At 48.9% G+C, this 25,046-nt stretch overlaps 1 protein-coding gene across 1 annotated transcript in view; it reads right to left on the reverse strand.

The window, feature by feature from the left end:
- The window catches only part of SHBG (sex hormone binding globulin), a 46,512-nt gene that overhangs the window by 6,883 nt on the left and 14,583 nt on the right, over window positions 1-25,046 (reverse strand). The window contains exons 4-7 of the mRNA XM_063915622.1: window positions 18,930-19,097; window positions 18,357-18,522; window positions 14,897-15,039; window positions 14,564-14,789 (exon numbers count right to left, since the gene is read on the reverse strand). Coding sequence (XP_063771692.1) covers window positions 14,564-14,789; window positions 14,897-15,039; window positions 18,357-18,522; window positions 18,930-19,097 — 703 coding nt within the window. The remainder of the gene's footprint in view (window positions 1-14,563; window positions 14,790-14,896; window positions 15,040-18,356; window positions 18,523-18,929; window positions 19,098-25,046) is intronic.

Genomic DNA, 25,046 nt, shown 5'->3' on the forward strand with positions numbered 1-25,046 from the left:
GACAGGGGTTTTACTCCAATCTATTTCTAATCCAGAAACCAAATGGGTCATATCGACCAATTCTAAATCTGAAAATGTTGAACAAATACATATGGATCCTGAAGTTCCACATGGAGACGTTACGCTCCATAAAGTTGGCTATGGAACCGGGAGATTGCATGGTATCTCTGGATGTACGGGATGCTTACCTACATGTGCCTATAGCACTGTCGCATCAGTGTTACCTCAGGTTTGCCATCCTCCAAGAACATTTTCAGTTCCAAGCTCTGCCCTTCGGGCACAGAGTGTTTTCCAAGATCATGGTGGATATGGCAGCTTGTCTTCGCAAACAGGGCATAAGAATATTCCCATACCTAGACGACCTGTTAATCTTAGCACAGTCGCAAGATTTACTGTTGAGCCATCTTCAACAGACGATAGTTTGTTTACAGAGACACGGGTGGCTCATAAATTGGGAAAAGTCGTCCCTGAATCCGTCACAGTGGATGGTTCATTTGGGGGCCATATTGGATTCAGACCTACAGAAAGTTATCCTACCAGAGAAAAAGATAGTAAAAGTGCAGGTCATGGCTCAGGAAGCGTTGCACGCTCAGACAATGTCAGTCCATGCAGCAATGCGACTGTTGGGTCTGATGGTATCAACCTTCGACATGGTGGAATATGCGCAATTCCATTCCAGATCATTGCAGCACCTTATTCTGACCAAATGGAACGGAGATCATCAAACGATAAAAAAGCAGATGATAAAGTTTCCAGTAAGCGTAAAAAGGTCTCTAGCGTGGTGGCTACAGACAGACCATTTAAACAAGGGGAGACCCTTTCGGATAAAAGAGTGGCAAGTCCTGACAACAGATGCCAGCCTGCAGGGCTCAGGGGCGGTACTCGGAAGCCTATGGTTCCAGGGAAAGTGGACCGCAAGGGAAAGTCGCCTGCCAATAAATCTGTTAGAAATAAATTTACTTGGCTCTAGTTCAGGCAAAGGACAGTCTGCAAGGAAGACCAGTCCAGATTCGCTCAGACAATGCGACGGCAGTAGCATACCTCAATCATCAGGGAGGTACTCACAGCAAGACACTGATGGAGGAAGTAACTCCCATTCTAAGATGGGCAGAACATCTCCCAGCATTGTCAGCAGTATTTGTCCCGGGTGTACTAAACTGGGAAGCGGATTTTCTCAGTCGGCACACCATTCAGGAAACCGAATGGGCACTACACCCAGAAGTGTTTCAGACACTAGTGAACAGATGGGATCTACCAGAGATAGACCTTATGGCGTCTCGTCTAAACAACAAAGTTCCAAGGTACGGATCGAGAACGAAGGATCCCGGTGCGGTCCTTGTAGACGCACTGTCAGTAGAATGGAGGTTTCAGCTGGCGTATCTGTTCCCTCCAATATCTCTGTTACCCAGAGTAGTGAGAAAGATAAAACAAGCAAAGGGAGCAATGATTTTAATAGCTCCAGCTTGGCCAAGAAGGCATTGGTACACAGATCTGTTGAGAATGTCCGTGGAAGCGCCGATACTGCACCCTCAACGTCCAGATCTGCTAATGCAGGGTCCTTGTTGCCACAGTCATCTGGATCGCCTGTCTTTGACGGCGTGGCTGTTGAAACCTCTATCTTAGAGGCTAAAGGATTTTCGAAACAAGTAATCCAAACTATGCTTAGAGCAAGAAAGCCTTCTTCGGCCCGAGTGTATCATAGAATTTGGCAAGCCTATATTCATTGGTGTACTGGAAAAAATGTAAATCCGAGATCCTTTAAACTGTCCAGGATTTTGGATTTCTTTCAAGCAGCATTGGATAAAGGTTTGAAAGCTGCTACCTTGAGGGTTCAAGTATCAGCGTTAACTGTATGGTTTTAGCGAAAGATTGCTGATTTACAGGATGTACGTACGTTTTTCCAAGGAGTAGTATATATACAACCTCCATTTGTTCCTCCTGCAGCTCCCTGGGATTTGAATTTAGTTCTTAAATTTCTCCAGGGTCCTCTGTTCGAACCACTTAAGAGAGCAGATCTTAAGTGGTTAACGGCTAAAGTTCTTTTTTTACTGGCAATAGCGTCAGCCAGAAGAGTGTCAGATTTAGGAGCATTATCGTGTAAGTCTCCTTTCCTAAGTTTTTTTTCCAGACAGAGCAGTTCTCAGAACGAGATCTAGTTATCTTCCAAAGGTGGTATCAAAGTTTCACCTGAATGAAGAGATTGTAGTCCCAGCTTTTCAGGTATCGGGACTTTCTGCGGGAGAAGCGTCACTGGACGTGGTCCGGGCTTTAAGAATCTACATAGATCGTACTAGTGCCATCAGAAAAACAGATTCTCTCTTCATCCTCTACGGATTTCATAGAAGAGGATGGCCTGCTAGTAAACAGACACTGGCGAGATGGCTCCGAATGGTAATATCAGAAGCTTATTCTCATGCAGATCTCCCGGCTAATGTCTCTGCACACTCTACACGTAAGGTAGGTCCTTCTTGGGCAGCACAACAGGGTGCTTCAGCAGAACACATATGTAGGGCAGCCACATGGTCTTCCATAAACACATTCATTAGACATTATGCCTTGGATACTTTTGCCTCTCATGACACAGACTTCGGGCGAAAGGTCCTCCTGTGCAATCAGGAGCGTCCCCACCACTAAAATGGCTTTGGGAATCCCAATGTTATCCTGTGGATAATCCTGTGGACCCAGCCAGAGAAATATACGTTATGGTAAGAACTTATCGTTGATAACGTGATTTCTCTTATGTCCACAGGTATCCACAGGGATCCCACCCTGATTCATCGGATTTGGTGAGCTAGACAATCACTAAAACCTCTTCCTTCTTGTATGGAAGGGTGTGCATGTGTGTTCTTATCGTCTAAACAGGTGAGGTTCCTGCCTAAAATCGCTGTGGAAAGAACTGATTTGACTGAGTCGGTGGGCGGGACTATATGGTGAAGGCCCCAATGCATCCTGGGAGGCCAGAAAGCTTGTGACCGTGTTGGTGCCATTTTCGCTGTCGCTCGACAATATCCCAATGTTATCCTGTGGATACCTGTGGACATAAGAGAAATCACGTTATCAACGGTAAGTTCTTACCATAACGTATATTTTTCAAAAGTGGAATTCTTCTTCCATGGAACTGATTGTAGCTCAAAAATGCGTCAGATGGTGTGATCAGACACTGACATACATTGACCTTGGAGATCAGCTTGGTTCTCTTTAGAAGTTTTCCTTTGCTCTTTATTTACCACTCTCAATATTCTTTGGTCAATTTTCCTCTTGAGGCCACATCCTGGGAGGTTGGCTGCAGTCCCATGGACTTTAAACTTTTCAATAATATTTGCAACTGTAAACATGGGGACAGATGTATTAACCTGGAGAAGGCATAAGGAAGTGATAAACCAGTGATAAATGCACCAATGCCTGCCGCAAGTGCTGGAAGTCATTTCCAGGTGCCGTTCAAGAACTCGCGCTCATGGTGCCCTCCTCCATCACGACAATGCACCTGCTCACAAATCCAGGAAAGGGGTGGATTTTCTGTCCCATAAACGCATCCAGGAGCTTGGTCATCCACTGTACAGACCAGACCAGGAACCCTGCGACTTCTTTGTGTTCCCACTGTTAGGCGCCGTGGTCCGCGATGTCCTCGCGGCCCGGCGCCTAGCAACTAGGGACGCAGAGCGTGCTAGCCGCCGGGTCCCTAGCAACGCTGGGACGCCGTGCGCGCTGAGCCGCCGGCTCCCTAGCAACGCTGGGACGCCGGGCGCGCTGAGCCGCCTGGACCCTAGCAACGGGGACGCCACGGGCGGACCGCGCTCCCCGTTGCAGGGTCAATTAAGTTAACCACACATACACTTGTTTTCTGGTCGTGCAGCAAGACAGCTGCACGGCATTTATGCTAATCAGGCTCTGAACATCTGATTGGAGGACTCCCTGCTAAATACCTTCTCAGTGCTTCACACAGACGCCAGTAATAGCTTCCTGCATGCTGCTTAGGTTTGCTGAACGTCTGTTCCAGTCCTGCTGTGTCCGGTCATTCCTGTCCTCAGAGTTCCTGAATCTTGGAGTTGTCATCTCATCCCAAGGAGTCTTCTGGTCCTCAATTGCCCGCAATAGTCGCCAGAGGATCTCGTGTGGTTTTCGTGAGTTGCGGCTCTGCCGCGTGCTGCGGCCTAGCCCGCTTCATTATGTATTCTGTTTCGGAGCATTTGCGGAGGTTTCCGCTTCCACAAGTCCTCTCCGGAACTCGGCGGTGCCGGGTAGGAGAGTGGACAAGTGGGTATTTTGGTTGTCCTTTTCCCTGGCGGTTTTTCCGCACATATTCTAGTTTTAGGTTAGTTTGTAGCCCCTGGCTTTGTTGCTTAGTTAGAGGGCCCCTTGTTATCACCCTGTCTCGGATTTCTCTTTGTCTCCCATTAAGACCTGAGGGGGCATCGGAGTTGGGCAGACGTAATCCGCCCTTCAAACGCGGCTGCCATGGGCTCAAGCAACCATAGTCTCGCAAGAGATTTCTGACAGCACGGGCGAGACAACGGAGTTAGGGCGCCAAGGGCTATTCCCGTTCCCGCTCCCTTTCCCAGCATTACGTTCCAGTGCTCAGGTCCTTGCTATAAGATCTCCCCAGACCAGAGTGCTGGAATCATAACATTATTACCGGCCATACCAAAATTTAAAATTAAACGGGGTTTAAGTTTTTCTCATTCTGTTTTTGTGAGAGTTTGTCGGCCTCATGAATCCGACAGGTTTAGGGCCAAATCCCGGTCAGCTCTTAGTCAACCAGATTCAAGAACTTACTCAGATGGTTCAGGATCTTTCTCTTCGGGTGAGATCGCAGAAAGATCTTTTGCGAGCCTCCCCGAAGGTAGTCCCTGAACCAAAGATGCATTTGCCCGACCGTTTTTCCGGTGACAGAAAAGATTTTTTTAATTTTAAAGAAGCCTGTAAGCTTTATTTTCGTTTAAGACCTACATCCTCTGGTACCGAATCTCAGCGGGTTGGGATTATTATTTCTTTACTCCAGGGGGATCCTCAGACCTGGGCATTTGGTTTAAAAGCTGAGGATCCTGCGTTGTTATCTGTAGACGCCTTTTTTAAGTCATTAGGGCTCTTGTATGATGACCCAGATAGAGAGGCGTCCGCTGAGAGTCATCTGCGCGCTCTCAAACAAGGTAGAAATCCAGTGGAGGTTTATTGTACCGAGTTTCGCCGTTGGTCGAACGACTGTGGCTGGAATGACCCGGCGCTGCGCAGTCAGTTTCGCCTCGGTTTATCTGAATTTATTAAAGACAGTCTCCTCCAGTACCCCGCTCCTGAGACTCTCGATAAACTCATGGAGCTTGCTATAAAGATTGATCGTCATCTCCGAGAGCGGAGGACTGAAAGAGGAACAACTGTAAGGTCTAGTCCTTGTGTTTATACCTTCCCAGAGGACGTCGAGGAGCCCATGCAGATAGGTCTCTCCCAGCTGTCTCCTGAGGAAAGAACCAGAAGACAAAAATCCGGTCTTTGTTTGTACTGTGGGGATAAGGGACATTTTGCTCGTAACTGCCCGAACAAGTCGGGAAACGCTCTGACCAGGTGAATGGTGAGGGGGTTCACTTAGGTCTGCAGCTTATCTCCTCAAACAACTCTCTATTAGTCCCTGTTAAGGTTTCCTTTGGCAGCCTCAGTTCTTTGGTGTCGGCTTTTGTCGACAGTGGAGCTGCAGGAAACTTTATGGATTTAACTTGGGCTAAGGCCTTAGGCATTCCACATTTACCGTTAGATAGATGTATCACCATGCACGGCTTAGATGGGGGTCCGCTTTCCAATGGGGTAATTACTCACCGTACACCTCCAGTAGTACTTACAGTAGGAGCCTTACATTCTGAAGATATTGAATTCTACCTTACACATTGCCCGGCAGTTCCTGTTGTTTTGGGTCACCCTTGGCTTGCCTTTCATAATCCCACCATTGATTGGCGGTCCGGGGAGATTTCCCAATGGGGTACTTTGTGTGTTAAAGAATGTATTTCGTATCCAGTCAGAGTTGCAGCAGTCGTCCCAGAGCTCATTCCTGTGGAATACCAGGAGTTTGCCGATGTCTTCTCCAAAGGCAATGCGGACATTCTGCCTCCCCATCGGCCCTATGATTGTGCAATTGAACTAGTTCCAGGTGCCACTTTGCCTAAGGGGAGATTATATGCCTTGTCCGGGCCAGAAACCACGGCCATGAATAATTATATTCAGGGAAGCCTAAAGAAGGGATTTATTAGACCATCGAAATCTCCTTTAAGTGCTGGTTTTTTCTTTGTGGAGAAAAAAGATGGCTCGCTTAGACCATGCATTGATTTTAGGGCTCTGAATAAGATCTCCGTTAAAAACACCTATCCTTTGCCGTTAATTTCTGTGCTTTTTGATCAGGTACGTTCCGCCGTGATTTTTTCTAAAATTGACCTTATGGGAGTTTACAACCTCATCCAAATTAAATCTGGGGATGAGTGGAAGACGGCTTTCAGCACTCAGTCGGGTCACTATGAATACCTGGTGATGCCGTTCGGCCTGTCAAATGCTCCGGCAGTTTTTCAAGACCTCATTAACGATGTTCTCCGTGACTTCCTAGGGAAATTCGTGGTCGTTTATTTAGACGACATCTTGATTTTTTCTGAATCGATGGAACAACATGTTACCCAGGTGCGTCTGGTTCTTCAAAAGTTACGTGAGAATCATTTATATGCCAAGCTGGAGAAGTATGATTTTCACATCACAGAAGTATCTTTTTTAGGGTACATAATTTCTCCCAAGGGATTTTCCATGGAACCGAAGAAGCTCCAGGCCATCCTTAATTGGGCGCAACCCACTAATTTAAAAGCAATTCAGCGCTTTTTAGGGTTTGCAAATTATTATAGGCGGTTCATTCATTCTTTTTCTGACCTGGTTGCTCCCATAGTAGCTCTGACTAAAAAAGGATCGGATCCTTCCAATTGGTCACATGAAGCTGAGTTGTCTTTCCAGGCCTTGAAACAAGCCTTTGTCTCGGCTCCTGTCCTCAGACATCCTAATCCGGAATTGCCCTTTATTGTGGAGGTTGATGCCTCAGAGGTTGGAGTGGGGGCTGTCCTTTCTCAAGAAGATCCGGAGTCTCTGGAGTTACATCCTTGTGCCTTTATGTCCAGTAAATTCTCCTCCGCTGAATCCAACTATGACGTTGGTAATCGGGAGTTACTTGCAGTAAAATGGGCTTTCGAGGAATGGAGGCATTGGCTGGAGGGAGCTAGACATACTATTTCGGTTTTAACTGACCATAAGAACCTGCAATATATTGAATCCGCTAAACGGCTTAATGCTGAGCAGGCACGTTGGGCATTATTTTTTACTCGTTTCAGGTTTATCATCACTTTCAGGCCTGGTTCCAAGAATACGAAAGCTGATGCCCTGTCACGTAGCTTTCTTCCGGTTCACAATAGCAATCCTGTTGTTACCCCCATAGTTCCATCTTCGGTCATCCGGGCAGGCCTCACACAGGATTTATTTACCCAGTTAAACCAGCTTCAACACCAAGCTCCTAGACTTACTCCTGCTGGTCGTCTTTATGTCCCTGAATTTTTGAGAGCCACTGTTTTAACTGAGTTTCATGACAACAAAGTCTCAGGGCATCCGGGTATCACTAAGACCTTGGAGTTAGTCTCTCGCTCAGTGTGGTGGCCTAGTCTTTCTAAAGACGTTAAGGAATTCGTCCATTCCTGTCAGGTTTGTGCACAGCATAAGGTTCCTCGTTCGTTGCCTATCGGGCAACTCATGTTCATGTTTAACTGTTCCTCTCAGGCCATGGTCTCATATCTCCATGGATTTCGTGGTTGACCTTCCCCTTTCAGCCGGATTCCGAGTCATTTGGGTGGTAGTGGACCGTTTTAGTAAAATGGCTCATTTTATTGCTCTTCCCCGATTGCCTTCTGCTCAAGGGTTGGCAGTTTTGTTCCTCCGTCATGTGTTCAGGCTTCATGGTTTGCCCACTGACATTGTTTCTGATCGGGGTCCACAATTCATTGCACAATTCTGGAAACATTTTTGTGCCTCATTGAAGATGAAACTGTCTTTAACATCTGGTTATCACCCACAGTCTAACGGGCAAACCGAACGAGTCAACCAGTCATTAAAACAATATTTACGTTTGTATTCAGCCAAACTCCAGAATGATTGGTCCGAGTTTCTCCCTTTGGCTGAATTTGCTTATAATAACTCTTGTCATTCCTCCACCAAAGAGTCTCCATTCTTTTCAGTTTTTGGTTTTCACCCCAGAGCCAATTCTTTTTTTCATCATTCTCCAGTCTCCTCGCTGACCTTAACCTCCCATCTCAGGGCAATTTGGAGAAAAGTGCACCTTGCTCTCAGAAAAGCGGCCTTCCGAGAGAAGAAATTTTCTGACAGGCTCCGACGTCCTTGCACTTTTCAGGTGGGAGATAAGGTGTGGTTGTCTACTCGCAACATCAAGCTTCGACAATCCTCGGCTAGACTGGGACCCAAATTTATTGGACCGTTTCTTATTATTAAGAAGGTCAACCCAGTTGCCTTTCAGCTACGTTTACCAAGATCTCTCAGAATTGGAAATACTTTTCACTGTTCCCTGTTGAAACAATATGTTTCTTCCAGTAGATTTCCTCGGAGGATCTCTCAGGGTAGATCTCCAGTGGATGTGCAGGGACAACAGGAGTTCTTGGTAGAGAAAGTTCTTGATTCTAGAATGTCCCGGGGTCGGCTTTATTTTTTGGTTCATTGGAAAGGCTATGGTCCGGAGGAAAGGTCTTGGGTCCTGGATAAGGATCTTCATGCCCCTAAACTCAAGAGAGCATTTTTTCTGGAATTTCCTCAGAAACCTGGCTTTAGGGGTTCGTTGACCCCTCCTCAAGGGGGGGGTACTGTTAGGCGCTGTGGTCCGCGATGTCCTCGCGGCCCGGCGCCTAGCAACTAGGGACGCCGAGCGTGCTAGCCGCCGGGTCCCTAGCAACGCTGGGACGCCGGGCGCGCTGAGCCGCCTGGACCCTAGCAACGGGGATGCCACGGGCGGACCGCGCTCCCCGTTGCAGGGTCAATCAAGTTAACCACACATACACTTGTCTTCTGGTCGTGCAGCAAGGCAGCTGCACGGCATTTATGCTAATCAGGCTCTGAACATCTGATTGGAGGACTCCCTGCTAAATACCTTCTCAGTGCTTCACACAGACGCCGGTAATAGCTTCCTGCATGCTGCTTAGGTTTGCTGAACGTCTGTTCCAGTCCTGCTGTGTCCGGTCATTCCTGTCCTCAGAGTTCCTGAATCTTGGAGTTGTCATCTCATCCCAAGGAGTCTTCTGGTCCTCAATTGCCCGCAATGGTCGCCAGAGGATCTCGTGTGGTTTTCGTGAGTTGCGGCTCTGCCGCGTGCTGCGGCCTAGCCCGCTTCATTTTGTATTCTGTTTCGGAGCATTTGCGGAGGTTTCCGCTTCCACAAGTCCTCTCCGGAACTCGGCGGTGCCGGGTAGGAGAGTGGACAAGTGGGTATTTTGGTTGTCCTTTTCCCTGGCGGTTTTTCCGCACATATTCTAGTTTTAGGTTAGTTTGTAGCCCCTGGCTTTGTTGCTTAGTTAGAGGACCCCTTGTTATCACCCTGTCTCGGATTTCTCTTTGTCTCCCATTAAGACCTGAGGGGGCATCGGAGTTGGGCAGACGTAATCCGCCCTTCAAACGCGGCTGCCATGGGCTCAAGCAACCATAGTCTCGCAAGAGATTTCTGACAGCACGGGCGAGACAACGGAGTTAGGGCGCCAGGGGCTATTCCCGTTCCCTTTCCCAGCATTACGTTCCAGTGCTCAGGTCCTTGCTATAAGATCTCCCCAGACCAGAGTGCTGGAATCATAACACCCACAAATCAAGCACAAGATGCGTGGGATTCATTTTGAGTCTTTTGTGCTTCCAGAAGCTTATTGCACACCCATTGTAAATGAGACAATAGCTGTTAATTTCATTACTTTTCAGGAGGAATGAAACATAGGTTCAATGAGCTGGAAGGGTACCAACAAATGTGTCCACATTTGTGCATTTGATTAGCTTTGTGGCTTGAATACATAAATGAAAGAAATAAACACAACACATACAATTAGTAATAGAAGATTATAGGGAAGCAAGTGGCATCCAAAATCCACAAGAGCTGCCAGAAAGACACTGTGGCGTAGAGTCTGGGGGCTAAATTTACCAAGAATTGTGTCTGACTATTAAATGAATCGATGGACATCGTCAGAACATATTAGACTTAAAATCACAAATTTACTAAAGAGCTGTTTTGAGCGTCTATTTTGAACCAATGGTGATACTCATCGGTTTGTGTCTTGTGCGATTTCAGTCAGATTCTGCCATCACAATAGAATCCGCTGATAGTCTGCTGTGAATGCAAAGCACTGCACAGATCAGTATGACCTGCGCAAGCTTTGGTGTACGATACTGTAAATTAAGGGTTTTACAAAAAAAAAAAAAAAAAAGACTTAACTCGCCCCTGACCTCTAAGCCCAGTCTGGCACTGAAAAACCGGCGTGGGTTTCCCCCATTTTTTCAGTAACCAGCACCGGACTAAACCATTCAGGGGGCTTACACCATAGCAGGGAGATGCACATTATGAGGTCCACCTGCCGTCACCTAAACACCCCCCAAACTGGTCAGCCCAGGCTTGGAATTCCTTGAAAAATGGATGCCCCCCTCGCCCCGCAATAAAAGGTCCGCCCCAGGAGCCCCCCAGGCCTGGTGGCGGTGGATGCGGGTTAATGGGGTCAAAAATAGAATAGTTTTTCTTACAGAGGAACTACAGGCCTCAGTATGCCTGCTCTGGCATGATGGCACTTTTAGAACCACAAGCGCCAGCATGCCCAGATATAAAGGGCACATAGGCACTGGTAGTCCCACTGTAAACAAAATATTAAAATAATGACAGTACATACACCCAATGCTTTAACCCTTTATTAAACACACTCACAGTTCATACTTCCCTAATCCTTATTTGTGCTCACACCTTGTCCATGTAGAAGTCCAGGGTCTTGATAAAACTGAAGAAAAAAAAACCCTCAGTCACCCGATCCACATCGGACATGCTGTACAGCGCAGGACCCGAAAAGACATTTTCCACCGTGGTTCCTTGCACTACAGAATGGCTGAGAGCCTCTGACAATTCTTAGTAAATCCGAGATTTGTATTTGTATCCATGTAAAGGATGCAATGTTCAGTCCAATGGTGTGAATTGTCGTGTTTCACCTGAGATTTTGCCTTTAGTAACTAAGTCTCCTCATATTAGTTCAAGGGGGTAATTTATACCACTTTTACACCAAACACTCAGGTTCGACGCAGGTTTACTTTCCGGACACAGTTCCAACCAGGGTCAGACCCTGTTTACACTGCACCTTGGATCCAGGTTAACATATTGCCGGGTCGACATGGGTCGCAGTGTGGTGTGAAAGGGGCCTTGGTCGAATTCCCGGGTCACCTGACCCGGTAATTCAACCCGGGAATAAAGCAGCGTTATTCCCGGGTTGAATGCCGGGTCAGTGGCAGTGTGAACGGGTTCCCAGGTCGATGCGACCCGGGACCTGTTCACTACACAGGGAGAGGAGGTGAGGAGATGAGCTCATCTCCCAGCGCCACCTCCGGACCCGCCCCTGCTGCTGTCTCCGCCCCCCCCCCCCCCTCCCGCCACTATGGCAACCTGAACGGCATATTGCGGGGTCGGGAAGCCAGCTGCTAGGGTCCAATACCGGATCCCACCCGGGAAGGACCCATTTCCAATTCCCGTGTAGGATCCAGCATTGGCAATGTGAAAGGGTTATTACACTGAACCTGAGTCTGCCATCAAGGGGGTGCTACGGGTACAGCAGTCCCGGGCCCCGGACACTGTGACAGTAAAGGGGGGCCCCAGACCGATCCTATCGCCTGCAATTGCCGCAACTTGCACAATGTCATCCGCCTGCCCGCCAGTCGCCCTGCCCGAGCAGCAAAGTAATGGACTGCCGCGGTCCTACCGGCCACTGGCCACCGCCATTGCTTGCTGCCATTGCACAATACAGTATATATATATATATATATATATATATATTTATTTATTTATTTTTTCATTGCTGCACACTAGGTAGCTGTAACACCCTGAGAAGATCTTCTCTGCTCGGTAGTTGTGTTTTCAGTGGGAAGTTCAATTATACCCCTTTCACACCGCACAAATAACCCGGTATCGACCCGGCATATTGCCGGGTCGGCGTGCGGTGTGAAAGGGGCATAGCCGAAATCACGGGTCGCCTGACCCAGCAATTCAACCCGGGAATAAACAAAGCAGTGTTATACCCGGGTTGAATACTGGGTCAGTGGCTGCGTAAACGGGCTCCCGGGTTGATGCATCCTGGGACCCGTTTATTACAGCAGGGAGAGGCAGTGCGGAGATGATCTTATCTACCAGCGCCACCTACGCCCCTGCCGCCGGCTCCGCCCGGCATATTGCAGGGTTGGCGAAGCCTGCAGCAGCGGCCAATGCCGGATCCCACCCGGGAAGGACCCGTTTCCAATTCCCGGGTGGGATCCGGCATTGGCAGTGTGAAAGGGGTATAATGCACATTGTGATGTCTCTGTTACTGTAGCCCTAGCACTGCATGTTTTCCTGTGCATCTATGGATGTTAGGAAACCTTGATGTACTGTAGTTCAATGCATTTGGCTGGCCTGAAATGGCAAATAATGTTTGCTGAGAATGGAGTCCCAATCCCAAAGACACCCCCCCCACCCCCACCACCCCCACAAGAGTCCTAACAATGGAAAGATTGACTTAACAATCCTACTAGAACGTGAAGAACACCTGTTCCATACCTGTACATGTGTCTCTCCTGTCTAGACTGTTGCTTTGATGAAACATATTGCCCTTCTCCACCCTACGTTATTGGTTCCAGTATTAGGTAAGCATAAGTGGATCGTGATTCAGTGTATGAACCTTTTAGGAAAGCAGACATCTCATTTATACCTAATGCAATAGTGAGGGAGATGTAAGAAGAGGGTGGCACAGAACGTGTAATGGTTAGCATTACTGCCTCACAGCACTGAGGTCATGGGTTCAATTCCCATGATGGCCCTAACTGTGTGGAGTTTGTATATTCTCCTTGTGCCTGTGTAGGTTTCCTCCGGGTGCTCTGCTTTCCTCCCACATCCCAAAATATACCAGTAGGCTAATTGGCTCCTGACAAAATTAACCCTAGTGTTTCTTGTACATGGGCAGGCTAGATGTGCCAAGTGGTTCTTATCTGCCGTCACATTCTATGTTCTAGTTAGAAGGGGGCTAAACAAGAGTGTGTGGCTGCAGAGTGAGTGTCCATGGCTTAGAAGTGTCAGATGCATATAGTGGACATCAACTTGCACCTACACCATCACGTGCAGACAGATTGAGGGGGCAGTGTAAGCACAGCGCTTTGATTTTAGCCAGCAACTTCACTAACCAATAATGTGTTTACCCAAAACTGCCTATATGCTGCCACGTGGTATGTATTACATGGGGCCCTGCCTATTTTGTCAGTCCCGGGCCCCACAATTTCTGATGGCAGCCCTGCCTGCATGTCACTCAGAGACACTCCCTTGAGGCGGACCTCAGAATACACAGCCAAGGATAACCCGGGTCGAGCTGTTTACAACTGCATTGTTACCTGGTTCCAACTCTGGTAGCTACCAGGGTCAGATTCCCTGGTCACTCAACCTGGGTTATTTTTCAATGACCCCTTTACACCAAGCTGTGACCTTGTTAGGCCCAGCAATAACACAGGTCAAGTAAAATGTAACATTCAATGATATTATTTTGTTACTGTTTATATATAATAAAGGATACAAAACTAATCAGAGTGGTATTTTAAAAAGTAATTATAAAATGGCTTGGAACAACTTCATTAGGAGATGGTCTGAATACTTGTATACACACAAGAGTAGGTACATAGGCCCTCATTCCGAGTTGTTCGCTCGGTATTTTTCATCGCATCGCAGTGAAAATCCGCTTAGTACGCATGCGCAATGTTCGCACTGCGACTGCGCCAAGTAACTTTACTATGAAGAAAGTATTTTTACTCACGGCTTTTTCTTCGCTCCGGCGAACGTAATGTGATTGACAGGAAATGGGTGTTACTGGGCGGAAACACGGCGTTTCAGGGGCGTGTGGCTGAAAACGCTACCGTTTCCGGAAAAAACGCAGGAGTGGCCGGGGAAACGGTGGGAGTGCCTGGGCGAACGCTGGGTGTGTTTGTGACGTCAACCAGGAACGACAAGCACTGAAATGATCGCACAGGCAGAGTAAGTCTGGAGCTACTCTGAAACTGCTAAGTAGTTAGTAATCGCATTATTGCGAATACATCGGTCGCAATTTTATGAAGCTAAGATTCACTCCCAGTAGGCGGCGGCTTAGCGTGTGTAACTCTGCTAAAATCGCCTTGCGACCGATCAACTCGGAATGAGGGCCATAGTATGAAAGAATCCAACTGTAGGGTTTTTAGGTAAATGTTTAGCATCGTAAGGGGGCACACTGTAAAACAAAAGTTAAGAAACCCTGGTGCGGGCAAAACCATGCTAATTTACCTCCAATGCCACCAACAGAAATGAGTGCATCAGGATGTAGCCACATGTCTTCCAGGGCCTCAAAGTCTGCAGGAAGAATGCCAGAGGAAGATGCTAACTCCGCCATGCTTAGAACAAGCTGATGTGACTGGATCATAAGATCCACAGTATGCCAGGTTCCAAGACATATACCAGGTGGTAACTTCAGAGAATGTTCCAGTTTGCCCAATAGAGAGACTGTTAGAACCTGGGAACAAGCACAGAACAGTAGAAATACATCTTGGAATGACTAGAAACTGAAGCGAATGACAGTGAGAATGACTATATAAATGAAATAGCAGTGGTGTCTTCTACCTGCTTCTCCCAGTCCAAGGTTATGGTCAGTGTGGTGACATTCTTTGCTCCATAGAAGCCCAGCAGAATCCCGCCATCCTCTAGTACTCGGAATGAGAGCTGAACGGATAGACCCCAGGGCTTACTGTCCTTTGATGGGAACACTACAGGTGACAGGTAAACAAGAACTAATGAAAGAGTCACATTCTTCTGCAGTGTTTGGGAAAGTAACTATTACAAGATCATAGGTAGAAATTCAATTTACCAGAGGTTCACAAACGCGGTCCTCAGGGTACCCCAACAGTGCAGGTTTTAAGTATATCTATGCTTGGCCACAGGTGACTTAGGGGGTCATTCCGACCTGATCGTAGCTGTGCTAAATTTAGCACAGCTACGATCACTTACACTGACAAGCGGGGGGACGCCCTGCACAGGGCTAGTCCGCCCCGCATGTCAGGCCGGTCCCCCCGCACGAGTACAAAAGCATCGCACAGCGGCGAGGCTTTTGTACTTGAAGAGTAACTCCCAGCAAGCACAGCTCCTGTGGCTGGCCGGGAGTTACTCGCCGCTGCCCTGGGTTCCAGCAGCTGCAAGTGACGTCACGCAGCTGCTGCGGCCCGCTCCCCGCACGGTCTGGCCACGCCTGTGTTGGCAGGACCGTGCCCACAAAAACGGCGGCCAAATGCCGCCCCCTCCCGCCCTGCGGCCACCTCTTCCTGTCAATCAGGCAGAGATGATCGCTAGGCAACGACAGCCGTCGGCTGTCAGGCATGCGCAGTTCTGATCCGATCGCTGAGCTGCGATAAACTGCAGCGAGCGATCAGCTCAGAATGACCCCCTTAATAAGTACCTCAGTTAATTTCATTTAACCTTCTGTGCTAAGCCATGGATATACGTAAAGCCTGGACCGCTAGGGTGCCCTGAGGACTGTGTATGGGAAGCTCTGCAATAAACACATGAAGGAAAATATAACATAAATAAAAGAGTGCTAAATCTAGAATATAAATTGTTCCAGAGAAGAGAATCCGTGTATTCAAATACGGGGCCTGATTCTGACACAGATGCATCCACGGGGCTTTTTCATTTGACCATGGCAGCCTATTTACTTCGGGTGGTCTTCAGTATGCCAGCTGTTGGGATCCCGGCGCTCAGTATATCGGCGCCGGAATCCCGACACCCAGCATACCGACAACTATTCTCCCTCTTTAGGGGGTCCATGACCCCCCTGGAGGGAGAATAAATACGTAAGGGGCTCATTTGCGATTGCCCAGCTGCCGGCAGTCAGGATCCCGGCGCCGGTATAACATACTACACCCTTTACTTCCATTTGTTAACATGGGGATCCGCCTGCATATGCTGCATACAAAAGCCTATCCCACCCACTGCTTTTACACCCGCAGCTGTCATCATTAGTATTTGAACTTGTACTCACCCCATGCTGGGTGCAAAAGTCAGAAACAGACGTTCCATATACCGATTGGACACAGAAGTCGGCCATGACACTTTCATGACATGCATAGGAGACAGTTCCAGTGCATCTGCATGTTACCGCCTCCACTTCACTAAAAGGGTGATCTGTTGACAGACAAATCAATCCATATGCACTGCGATCTCTGCCTGTGTGCACAAGTCTGATACAGCACTTCAGTGCATGCGCTATATGCAGCTATCAGCAAAATCCGCCCACATTACCACTTGCGTCTGACTCTGATTCAGGCCCATTGTATGAAAACCTGATCATCTAGCTGCAACGTAAGTTATTTGAAACTAGTGATTTACATGGTATTTTGCAGGGGTATCACAAGTAGCTCTTGGCCATACAAAGGTGATATAAATAACCTTTGCAGAGAAGCATCTAACCACATTATCAGATAACAGAGATCATATTGAGGGCCCTATTTTTTTTAAGAAGCGATGATAACATAGATTTACCATCACCGCTTATTGCAGCAATAGAAAATCAGTTATTGCTGCGATATAACAAGAAAATATTTGCAAGTAGCTATAGGACACTGGACCTGATTCAGAGGTGGACACAAAGCGATGTTTGTGCGGTTGGCCGATGTCTGTGCTACTGCACATGCATCTGAGTCGCACTCCGCATGTGCTGCAATGGACTTGCAGCGGCGCTCATAGTCTGGATTAGGATGCAGAGCGGCCTGCTCAGGGGTCCGATTGTTCCTCCGATGCTAAGGGGGACATTTACTAAGCAGTGATAAGAGTAGAGAAGAGAGCCAGTGGAGAAATTGCCAATGACAACCAATCAGCACTGAAGTAACATCTATAATTTGCATACTGTAGAATTATACAGAGATTGGTTGATGGGCAACTTCTCCACTGGCTCACTTCTCCGCTCTTATCACTGCTTAGGAAATGTTCCCCTGAGTCTTTGTACGCAAGCGGTGGATCTGAGAACTAATTGGATGCTTTATCATTTATTGAAGTCTGGGGAGTGCCACCCATCACTGGTGATGTATTAAACAATAATTTTTTTCTTGACGGGCACTCAGGCATTGTATATGATGGAAGGTGGGGTGCCGACCACAACACTGTGTAAATATACATATACAGGGGCAGATTTACTAAGCCTTGGAGAGAGAGAAAGTGGAGATAGATAAACTACCAACAAATTAGCTCCTGTCATTTTTCAAACACATCCTGTAACATGGCAGTTAGGAAGCTGATTGGCTGGTACATTGGACCAGATGTACTAAGCGTTGAAAAGTGATAAAGTGGAAACAGATAAAGTACTAGCCAATCAGCTCCTAACTGCCATGTTACAGGCTGTATTTGAAAAATGTCAGTTAAAAGCTGTTTGGTTGGTAGTTTATCACTCTCCAATTTATCACTTTCAAGGCTTAGTACATATGACCCTTTAACTCTCTTTATCAGTCCCCATTTTAATCACTTTTTAAGGCTTAATACATTTGGGTCACGGTCTGTAACAAGGCAGTTATGAGCTAAAAGGCTACTACTTTATCTCTCTCTCTCTTTTTTATCATTCTGCAAGCCTTAAGGGGGGTACTCACGGAGTGATCGCTGCTTAAAATCTAAGCAATCTGACTAGCTCGCCGCGCTACACGCGCCAAGCTATTTTATTCTCCCTCCAGGGGGGTCGTGGACCCCCACGAGGGAGAAAAAGTGTTGGTATGCCGGCTGTCGGGATTCCGGCGCCGGTATACTGTGCGCCGGGATCCCGACAGTTGACATACTGAAGACCACCCCTGAGGCCATGTGCTGCTCTCTGTAGCATCGGAATTACTAGCCGGGGATGGGTATATGACGCTAGAAAGGAATAACCACTTTTTCAGGTCTCTATGGGTTTAGTGACTGAAGAGATTTCCCTCTGCATTAGCCACCTTGTTTTTACTAAAGAACATTTGCGAGAGTCATGACAAATAAATACCACCAAGTACAGGACCATATGACGTTCGACACATTTACTACCAAATACAGGCTGAAACACAGAGTCACAACTTACAGGCCGGTCTGAAGATGGCATAGCCGTGGGCAGGAAAGAAAGCACCTGGCTCCTCGTTTGTAAAGCATCTTCGGTTCTCATCCATCTCCATTGCATTATCTAGAGCTTGTGTGTTCTTTTTCACCCAGGCCCAGTTACGCATACACCCATCCAAAGCAGGAAGCAACTGGGCAGAGACAGCACAGAGCTGGGGTCACTTACACAGCCGTGGAGTTTTGTGTGTTACTCCCAAAGAGAGTCATTTATAAACATAGATATATATACATGCACTCTTTCGGATTACAACCAATCATATGCCTGCTTGCAATAGCCTAAATATCCTACTGTAAAAAGGCTTTGATTGGTCAAAGATCATTGTGGATTAATTGATTGAGTCACAATTCCAACAACTGTTATTATTGAACGGATTACAGAGGGTTTAAAAGGTGACTAGTAAAAAATTACAGGAAAGGTAAAATTGTTCATTCATTAATATTGTTAATCAGAAAGTATTAAATCTGTGAGTGTTAGTATTATTATAGCACAGGGCTGCTAGTGGCATGACAGTGAAATTATCATGTGGTGACGCAGTACCGGCCTGAGAAGCTGCACACTGATGTCCCCTGGAAGAGCACCCAGGATGATGCGGAGTCTTGAGTCGACCTGAGTCACAAGTTCATTATTCACGTGATGCGTCAACATCACCACGACCTCCCCATCCACTCTCACATCGATAGTGTTAATAGAACTGTCTACAGTCACCTGAAAGACAGCCAAGCAGCATAAAGGAGGCTACAGTGGTTATATTCATAACATGGTCTTCTGCTACAGAAACAATACATGTTCTACGTATCGTGAGGCATGTAATAGAATGCAAATTTACAGATATTTTACCGGAATTTTTGACCTCCAAATTTGGAGTGTGAGAATGGAGCTGACACTGGGGGAGATCAAAGGGGAAGGGGGAGGGGGGGGGCATGGACTGCACATCTTAATTTGAACATGAGACTTGTAGTGCCATGTGGGAGATCACACAGGTGGTCAAATGTTTGTAACGCTGACAGATCAGTTTTCCAAATATTAATACTTTTGAGGGATTCATAAACATCCTAGTGATATTTGGTGGACCCCTTTCTTTGAAAGTAAAGCATTCATAACCTAGAACCAGAAATAACGACACGGAGACTTGAATTTTGGCAGAAAATTGCTAGCTATTTATTTGTCCCTATCCATTAGCAAACCTGTAATAAAGAAATTAATTTAATATGCCGCTCCAGCCGGCATATGGTGGCGGCCCAAAAGAACGGCTCAATTAACCTAAATTAACCTTAAATAACTAATCCTATAAATTTACTAAAACTTATCATAAACCGGTAATAGGTGACAACTCAACCCCCACAGTGACTACCCACCGCTCCTGGGTGCCCTGCCGCTGCCTTCCCGGACGGGTGGTCAAGCGGCCATAAGTCGATGGAGGTGAGTGCACCTAAACCACAACAAACTGTAAAACACTACAGTTTTCCCTACAATACAAAACTGCCGTTCTTTTCCGCCAATAAATAGCCAACGATACACCAGCCAACAACTTAACGCCAAAGCACCACGTGCCAGAAACTCTTAGTACCAGGGCGGGAGGGTGGGAAAGCAAATCCACCAAGAGAACTAAGATGGCCTCACCTTCCCTATATATATCAAACCCTCCCCCTAAAAGGCTGTACTTTCCTAACAGCTAGGTCCACCCCTCCCAAGATGTTTAACTCTTTCCTTTCCTATGCAGTCAATTCTCTCTCCTCAACATCCTAGTGATATTTGGTGGACCCCTTTCTTTGAAAGTAAAGCATTCATAACCTAGAACCAGAAATAACGACACGGAGACTTGAATTTTGGCAGAAAATTGCTAGCTATTTATTTGTCCCTATCCATTAGCAAACCTGTAATAAAGAAATTAATTTAATATGCCGCTCCAGCCGGCATATGGTGGCGGCCCAAAAGAACGGCTCAATTAACCTAAATTAACCTTAAATAACTAATCCTATAAATTTACTAAAACTTATCATAAACCGGTAATAGGTGACAACTCAACCCCCACAGTGACTACCCACCGCTCCTGGGTGCCCTGCCGCTGCCTTCCCGGACGGGTGGAGGTGAGTGCACCTAAACCACAACAAACTGTAAAACACTACAGTTTTCCCTACAATACAAAACTGCCGTTCTTTTCCGCCAACAGCGAAAGACTCATCCCCAAAGTCTTTCGCACCGCCACCATAAACCTACCCTAACTCCTGCAAAGCGAAACCTAGATCCTCCAGAAAAAACATCATCCCCTCATTGGATAGATGTACTCCATCATGCCGGAAAAGGTGGCTGTCTCTGAATCGAATCCTCGGGTGGCGAACCACCCTCCCTCCGTGGGACAGCACCCACTTTGCCACCGCCCCGTTCACCTTTTTCCGGGCCTCGTCAATCTGGCGCCCATCCGCCACACCCCTCCAACACAATCTTGGCACCATCATTGAAAAAACCAACACACAATTGGTCCATGTTGCGGCCACACTTGCCAGATCATGTATCATGGCCCACCGCAGATCCAAGGATGTCCTCTTCCCCAGGTCGTTGCCACCTAGATGGACAACCAAGACCCTAGGGACTCCATGCTTGCTGGCCTGACTCACTAACCTACTCCTCAGCTCACCCCACATCATTCCTCGCCAGCCAAGCCATCTGACACCCTGTGCTCCAAGCAATGCCTGAGCCCCCTCCGAGGCCACAAACCTGGCCGCCCAGTAAATGTAAGAGTGGCCAACCACCCAAATGGCCAAATTGTCGTCAAACCATCCTGAAGGGGAAAAGAGGGGTAAAATTGATTACTAAGAGGCTTATTAATTGTTTACACCAGGCCTGGCCAACCTGTGGCTCTCCAGATGTTGTGAAACTACACATCCCAGCATGCCCTGCCACAGTTTTACCATTCCTTAATAGCAAAACTGTGGTAAAGCATGATGGGACTTGTAGTTTTGCAACAGCTGGAGAGCCACAGGTTGGCCAGGCCTGGTTTACACTGAAGGATCTGCCAAAAAGAAAAAACTTTAGATCTCGCTATTGCAGCAGTCACGGCCTAGCCGAACTGCACCATGCTTCGTTGCCAATTTAAAGCGCAATTAAAGACACAAAGGGGAAAGATCAAATAAAACAAATGAAATAAAACAGGCAGGGGGGGGGGGTATAAAATGGGAAACACATGTAATAACTCAGCTGGAGGTGAAAGCGTAAAGACCTGCTGAGGGACTCTGATTAGACCAGATTAGCCGAATTGTAGATTAGAATTCAGTCCGTCAAGTCAGGCAAAAAATCGCAAAAGAACTCCAGACCCCCGCTGCCGACTCATGCCAGCAACGGCGAGTAGCTAATCCCTGAGTAGGATAACAAAAGGGGAAAACACCAACAGACGCACAACACCATAACTCACAGAACTGGAACAACATAATACATTGCAAATAAAACAAAGCACTAAGCGCAATCCGACCTCTCATGCAACGGGGCGAATATATCGCCTGTAACTTGACGACTTCCCTCGCCCCACCGCCTGGATTTCAGATCTGGAGAAACCCGCCGCAGCAGCCGACGTCGCCGCGCCTATTCGAAAGGAATGGGTACCGAACGCAGCGGGTGGGAGGCCCAAGCTCGCTAAACAACGACTCAGCATCCAACGGAACTGGTATTTCGTCACTGGCAGCCCGTCATAATGCAATAGCCATGACCCCTCCCTAACGGGTCGCACCGCCACATATTGCATCGCCAGACCTACTGGGCAAACGCTCTCCTCTTGCGCTGGAACCATAGTGACCCAGCGACCTCTCCCCACTTGGTCCGTCTTAGAGCGCCTTAATCTGCACAGCAAGGACCTCTCACACACTACTACGTCTCCGACCAGCATGCGCGACTTTGCTCTCTTGGAAGGCGCTACCAACTCCGAAACCCTAAAGGCCCCGTGGTAAGCCAATGAGAACGCCAAACTGCACAAAAGTGTCTCAAACCTGGACGACGCGACTCGCCCCACCGCCGCGATGACAGCCGGCAACAAAGCCGCATCGATGGGCCGCCTCCTATCCGGTGGCGTCGGCGCCACTCGCGTCCACCCTTTCATTGCCTTCCGCAGAACATCGCTTTTTGTCACATCGGGGACGCCCTGCAGCTTGCAGAAAACCAGACCCCAGCCAAGTACCGGGATACCACCGCTCGGGACCTACCCGAAACATACAGCTGCCAAATAAAAGAAAGCATCAGCCGATGCCTGCTCTTACCTTGTTGCTGACGACCTTGGACAAACTCCTCCCACTCATTCCAAGCATGTCCGTAAGCCTTGAGCATGGCTGGCACGACTGACCGCAACGCTATACCCTCCAGTCCGGCCCGATCACCTGCCAAACCTAACCGGGACAATGAAAACCTTGCTCGTTGGCCTCAGGTGCCAACAACCAACACCTCTCCCACTGTCCTCGCGACAAAGCGTCGACAATCCCATTCTCCAAACCGGGCACATGTTGCGCGCGGAACCACAGGTTCCTACGCAAGCATGTCAAAAGCAATTGCCCTAGCACCCGCATAACCACCAACGACTTTGCCCTCTGGTTATTAATCGCATGCACCACGCCCAGATAATCGCATCTAAACAAAATGCTGCGATTAGCCAGCCGATCGCCCCAGACCTCCAACGCCACCATAATGGGAAAAACTCCAGAAGCAAAAGGTCCTTCGTGAAACCCCCGCGATGCCATTCTGCCGGCCACGAGGCCGCGCACCAAGATCCCTCCAGATGGCAACCGAATCCAGAGGCGCCCGCTGCGTCGGTGAACAGCTGCAACCTAGCGCTGTCCGCCATTGGGGCCTGCCATATACACACCCCGTTGAAGTCCTCGAGGAACGAGGCCCATATTGCCAACTCCCTCTTAATCTCTGAGGACAAACGCACGAAATGGTGCGTTCTGGCACACCCCGCAGTCGCCCTTCACAGCTTCCGGCAGTACACACCTAAAAGCGAACTCAAATGAGCCGGAAGGCGCCTGGAGCCTTCTTAGGAACCACCCCCACTGGAGAGATGACCAAGTCATCCCCCGAAGGAACACGCCGCGTTGTTAAACGCGAAACATTTTCCTTTTGTGGTGGCACGCCCCTCTGCGCGGACTGCCGACCTACCTGACTTGGCCAATCCGCCGTCCGCGCCGAACCCCTGGGAGGACGACCCTGCGTGGTGCCCGTCCGCCCCCGGCTTCCGGGGCTCCTCCGCCTGTAGCGAAGCCCGGGTGACCTTGAGCCCAACCTCAACGTCCTTGAACCCGAAGTCCATGACCTGCAAACCTTCCTGTTGTTCCCTGAATTCCTGATCGTACCTGCGCCACTCCGATCCCGAAGACGTGCGCTGCATGTCATGTACGAGATGCAGGTACCTAATTATATTCGTGTGCTCTGCCGGCCTGTCCTCCAGGTAAGATGCCGCGAAGACCCAGAACCCGGCCAGGCAATTATCGAAGGTACGGAATGCCTCAGCCCCGATGCCCTTCTTTGCGCCGCCACCTTATACTCTTTCTTTGCGACCTTCGTCAATACGAACACGTCCACGAAGTCCCCCCTCCAAATCTTCTTGCGGCAGCTATCTCACAGCCCCCGCAGTACAGCAGTATAGACGAATCGCACGACACCGGGCAAATTGCGAGCTTCTTGGCCCTACGCGCTTCCTCGCTAAGCCGCTTGCGCCTGTTCCGCTGGCCCGCTGCCCTCTTGGCGAATTTAGTTGCCCGCTTCTTTGCCCTAGTTGTGCTACTGACTTCGGACGCCTGTGACGACATTGAAGATGAAGAGGAGGAAGAGGAAGAACTACGCGAACTAGAGCTCGTGGAGGAACCCGAATACCGACTGCACCACCTTACCTGATGCCGCCGACTGCCCCGACATGGAATCTTCCGGCGCGTCCAAATCGTTGCCTTCCTCCTCGAAATCTGCCATCGCCTCATCCCCGAGCTCCCTTGAAAAAGAGGAAGAAGCGGAGGACCCCTCCAGCACTCGCGGCACATGCCGCGGCCTCCGTGCTGGGGGCGTTGCGGCCGTGAGCTCCCCCGCGTCCTGCCCTGGACCCTGTTGTAATTCTGCGGCGACCGTCCCGAGCTCACGGCAGGCGCGTGCCACCCGCTGCGCCGCCATAGCCCGCAGCCCGCCGGAACGAACAGCCGTTCTAGGGGAGGCAGCCGCGGCTAGCGGCCCTAACACCTTCACCGCTGTGGCCAGGGCCGAGCCAGCGCTCCGGAGGGGTCGTGACTGCCCCAAAACGCGGTCCTGGGTCCTTCGCCGGGGCCCGCGTGCGACCACGCGCTCGCCGCCCGACATGCGTGTGCCGGGCATCCGACGCACGCTGCCCTTGCGGGAAAGCGGAGGCACCGCTGTCGGCGCCCGCACTGCCCTTGCCTCCGAATTTGTCCCCTCTTCCCGTGTATCGGAACTATCCGATGCCGCAGAGGGGGGGGGGGGGTCCGCCGCGAGCTCCTGCGGCGCGTGCAGCAGCCCCGCGGCCACTAACCCATTCCCTGTCCCCCCTCCTCCCCCGCAGGCCGCTAGATTCCGGCCCCGGGGGAGTGATCTGAAAAGACCGGGAACCCCGCGGCGCAGCAGAGCGCGCGCGCACAGCTCCGCTTGCAGTGGCCTCTTGCTGCCGCACCCCTT

Source organism: Pseudophryne corroboree, chromosome 4, assembly GCF_028390025.1.
Source record: "Pseudophryne corroboree isolate aPseCor3 chromosome 4, aPseCor3.hap2, whole genome shotgun sequence".
NCBI lineage: Eukaryota > Metazoa > Chordata > Amphibia > Anura > Myobatrachidae > Pseudophryne > Pseudophryne corroboree.